The sequence below is a fragment of the Mus caroli genome, chromosome 9 (assembly GCF_900094665.2).
Source record: "Mus caroli chromosome 9, CAROLI_EIJ_v1.1, whole genome shotgun sequence".
In the NCBI taxonomy this organism is placed as follows: Eukaryota; Metazoa; Chordata; class Mammalia; order Rodentia; family Muridae; genus Mus; species Mus caroli.
This window is the reverse complement of record NC_034578.1, coordinates 14,791,871-14,795,983: the sequence shown is the minus strand read 5'-3', so window position 1 is coordinate 14,795,983 and position 4,113 is coordinate 14,791,871. Positions and strand designations below refer to the sequence as shown.

The 4,113-nt window shown below is 37.1% G+C and overlaps 1 protein-coding gene across 1 annotated transcript; it reads left to right on the top strand.

Annotated features, from left to right (window-relative positions):
- The first annotated feature begins 696 nt into the window (after nt 1–696).
- LOC110301844 (olfactory receptor 7G2-like) lies at nt 697–1,644 on the top strand. The gene has a single exon (XM_021172520.1). The coding sequence runs from the start codon at nt 706–708 to the stop codon at nt 1,642–1,644; it is 939 nt and encodes a 312-aa protein (XP_021028179.1). The 5' UTR covers nt 697–705.
- The last annotated feature ends 2,469 nt before the right edge of the window (nt 1,645–4,113 follow it).

The following is a 4,113-nucleotide window of genomic DNA, read 5'->3' as shown; positions in this document are numbered from 1 at the left end:
GGAGATCATAGTTATAATCCAAGAATATTGATTTTGTGTAATTCAGATACAGAAACATTGGTTAAAAAGTCAATTTCACAACAATTAATTAAACTTATAACCCTGACTCTTCCAATCACTGTCTGTCTTTTTTCATGTTAACAAGGAAATCTTAGATTTCCTAAAGGCATAATTGGGTAAAGGGGGTGAATACATGAAATAATAATTTGATATAATAACATATGTCTGAGAAGCAAGCCAATATTTGATAAACATTTTATACTTATGTATTCATACTTTTTAACTTTTCTTTCTATAGTTTAATTATTGGGTATTTCTAATTTAAAATTCATTTTATTCTAATATGTTTAAACTTAGTGCTCAGAACAATTAAAAAACAAGTTAATTTATAAAAAATAATAAATCATATAAAAACAAGATTGGAACCAAATGATGGAGAGACTAGCAGAATAAAACAAAACAAAATCCATCAGACTTTAAAACTCAGATGAAAAAGACTTTTTCATAAATGCATGCTTCCTCATGATTCATTTTATAACAAAACCACCTGAAGTATGATTTAAACTGTAGGATAAAAACCATAATATTAATAGTTAATAAGGAATATAACAGAGAACAGACTTATATTTCTAACATTATTATAAGTGCTACTCTTTGCCACTACATTTGGTTTCTCTCCATATTTCCACCAGATTCACCCATAAAATGGAATCTAAAAACCAAACAGATGTTTCAGAATTCTTTCTTATGGGAATAACAGATGATATAGCACTGAAGCCCCTCATCTTCAGCATGTTCACCTCCATGTACTTGATCACCATCTTGGGAAATCTGCTCATCATTCTAACTGTGTGTTCTGACTCCCATCTCCAAACACCCATGTACATATTTCTCTCTAATCTGTCGTTTAATGATATCTGCTTAAGCACAACCATAATTCCAAAGACATTGGTGAACATTCATGCACAGGATCAGAGCATCACATATACTGGCTGTCTTACACAAATCTGCTTTACCTTGCTTTTTTGTAGTTTTGAAAGTTGTCTTCTTTCAGTAATGGCATATGACCGCTATGTTGCCATATGTCATCCCCTGAACTACACAACGATCATGAATCCTCAAACCTGTGGTCTGCTAATTCTATTATCTCTAATCATAAGTCTTGTGAATAGTGGGTTGCTTGGACTGATGGTGCTGCGGTTGTCCTTCTGCACAAACTTAGAAATCCCCCTATTTTTCTGTGAACTTGCTCAAGTCATCAAGCTAGCTTGTTCTGACACCCTAGTAAATTATATTCTGATATATCTTGATACAATCATACTTAATGGCATTCCAATCTCTGGAATAATTTTCTCTTATACTCAAATTGCCTCATCTGTTTTGAGAATGTCTTCAGTGAAAGGAAAGTATAAAGCAATTTCTACCTGTGGGTCTCATCTTTCAGTGGTTTCATTATTCTATGGTACAGCATTGGGTGTTTATATCAGCTCTTTATTCACTGCCTCAGTCACAAATACTGCATTTGCTTATGTGATGTGTACATTGGTCCCACAAATGTTGAATCCCTTTATATATAGCTTGAGGAACAGAGACATGGAGGTAGCCTTGAGGAAACACATCAATAGGGCAATGTGTTTACTCTGATGTGACATTTGCTGTAAACTTGGATTTCTGAACTAAACCAAGGGGGAAGGATTCTTAATCAGAACAAACATTTGTCTTTTTATTATTATAATCTTTTAAATTTCACAAATAACTTACAATCTAAAATTATATTCTGTGGTTTTCTTTCTTTTCTAGAGCTCTAGAAATATCTCATGATTGAATAATTACTTTGACTATCTGAGAACAATTTGCTTGATTATATCATAGATAAATCTTTGCTTAAGTGTCATAGTTTTAGCAATGATGTCAAAGAACAATACAGAAATATCAATGTATTGACAGCAATGATACAGACGTAAAAGGTTAATTTGACATTTAATTTTTTCATAAAACAAATTATGTTAATTTATATATAAACTTAATATTTAACACGCATAACTTGCTTTTGTTAAAGATTTTAAACATTTGTTGTGAAAACTACAATTAATTGTTACCAGCTTCTATAATACTGCTATTTAATAGAACAGTAGATATTAACTCTCCCACAAACTGCACACAAAATCAATGTAAATTTTTCTTCATGTGATTTGTAGTTATAGCTTATTTGCCTTGATGATACCTGTATTTTGTTTAAGAAAACTGAAAAATACATATTTTTTCCTGAAATGTTCTTGTTGTTGCATTTGTCACTGCATTCTGTGTAGATAGGTGTTCCTGTTTGATTGTTTGAGTTCTAGATGTTGCTGTTGTTTTTCATCTTTCAACAAAATGACAATAAGGTGTGCTTAGTTCTATTATGCCTCAAAGATCAGAAACAGTTTTACAGTGTTACCTACTTGTACAGTTTTTCAGTATAGTGTTCAGTAACCAGCACTTTTCCCTAGAAAGTTCTTAGCTATATCTTATGTTGGTTCAACAACAGTATACAAAGAAATTGACTGTTTACCTCTAAGACAAAAGAAATTAAAAATGGAGACTACATGCAGGGCAGTGGACACCAGGGGAATAAAGGCGATGGGGGAAAACCAATGTCCCACCAGAGTTCCAGTGCTCTTGGCAGGCAGATGCAGAACTGCTGCACACTTTCTATGAAGCACCAGGTAGGTGTCTGGCTGTGGGAAGCCACTAAACCCCAGCTCAGTGGGTGGTGGACAAGGGGCAGTCCTAGGTACCAGGTTCTCAGCCTCGGGCATCTCAGACATTTCTGGACATGAAGGAAGAGCTGAGAACAGAATGGGGACCCCCGGGGTGGCTCAGTCAGCCCCAGGCCGAAGGAATTAGAGGACAGGGGGAGAGGGGCCACTAGATGGTTCTCATGCCAGCAAGAGTCCTTGGTCCAGTGGCTAGAGCACAGGAAGGCCTTCTGGTGAGAGATTAGATGTGACTTGTTAGGGGAAAGTCTATCCCATCATTCAAGCACAACAGACTTTGATGAACAGAGACAGTCTATCGTTTTAGAGCTTTATTGTAAAAAGGCAGGGAGAAAGAGAGAAGGTAGAAAGAAAGAGAGAGAGGCCAGGTTGGGGGGAGGGGGGAAGAGAGAGAGAGAAGAGGCTAGAGAGTAAGAAAGGTGAGAGCTTAAAAAGAATGAGGAGGGGCCAAACAGTCCCTTTTATAGTGGGTTGGGCTATAAGGTAACTGTGGGAACGAGCATGCCTGCTTATAATCAGGTAACTGTGGAGGTGGAATCTAGCCAGAATACCAGAAGCTTTGGACATTGTCTGAGTGACTGATAGTCACATACATCTCCTGTCGGGGCTGTTGGGTGGTGGGTGAGCTGTAACTTCGACAGGAGACAGGGGTCCAAGAGACATGATCTCCTTCCATCACATGTAGGCGGAAATCATCACCCATCGAGTCTCTCGGGGTTCAAGACCTATGGTCAACTGGAGAACAGGCTGTCTGTGTGCAGCCCACTGCCCCACAGCTACATGCTTAAACTCCTAGAAGATATCTGTATCCCCAAGCTATGCCTACCCTTGTTTTTTATACAATGACAGGATCAAACAAAGAGCTAATGTTGAGTGAATTTGAAATACCAATTGGTAGATGAGGCACCCAAGCAGGCTGCCCTGTATGAATACATAGCCAAGCCCTGTAGTCTCCAACAATTATTTCCACAGAATTTTTTATTTTATCTTCCTTGTATTCCCCAGAGTCCCCACATATAACCAAAAAGAAGAACAAATAATGAAGAGGTTAATGAAAATCCAGATATTTCCACAGATAGGAAAATAATAATTCCACAGATGACAGCTTCCAGCCTAGGCCCACAAACTTATGAAGCAATTCATCTGGAAAAAACTGCCCTACTAGAATTACTACAAAAATATGTGTTAGTGTCAACATGACCTACACTTACCCAACAAGCTAGCAAGGACAGTTTGGAGTCAGCTTGAAACAATCACAATTAGGGGAACAAGAGTCCAATGCTGATATAGAAACATGGGTTCTATCCATCTATAAATAGACATTTAACCCATCAGAAGGTACTAATACTTACTAGTT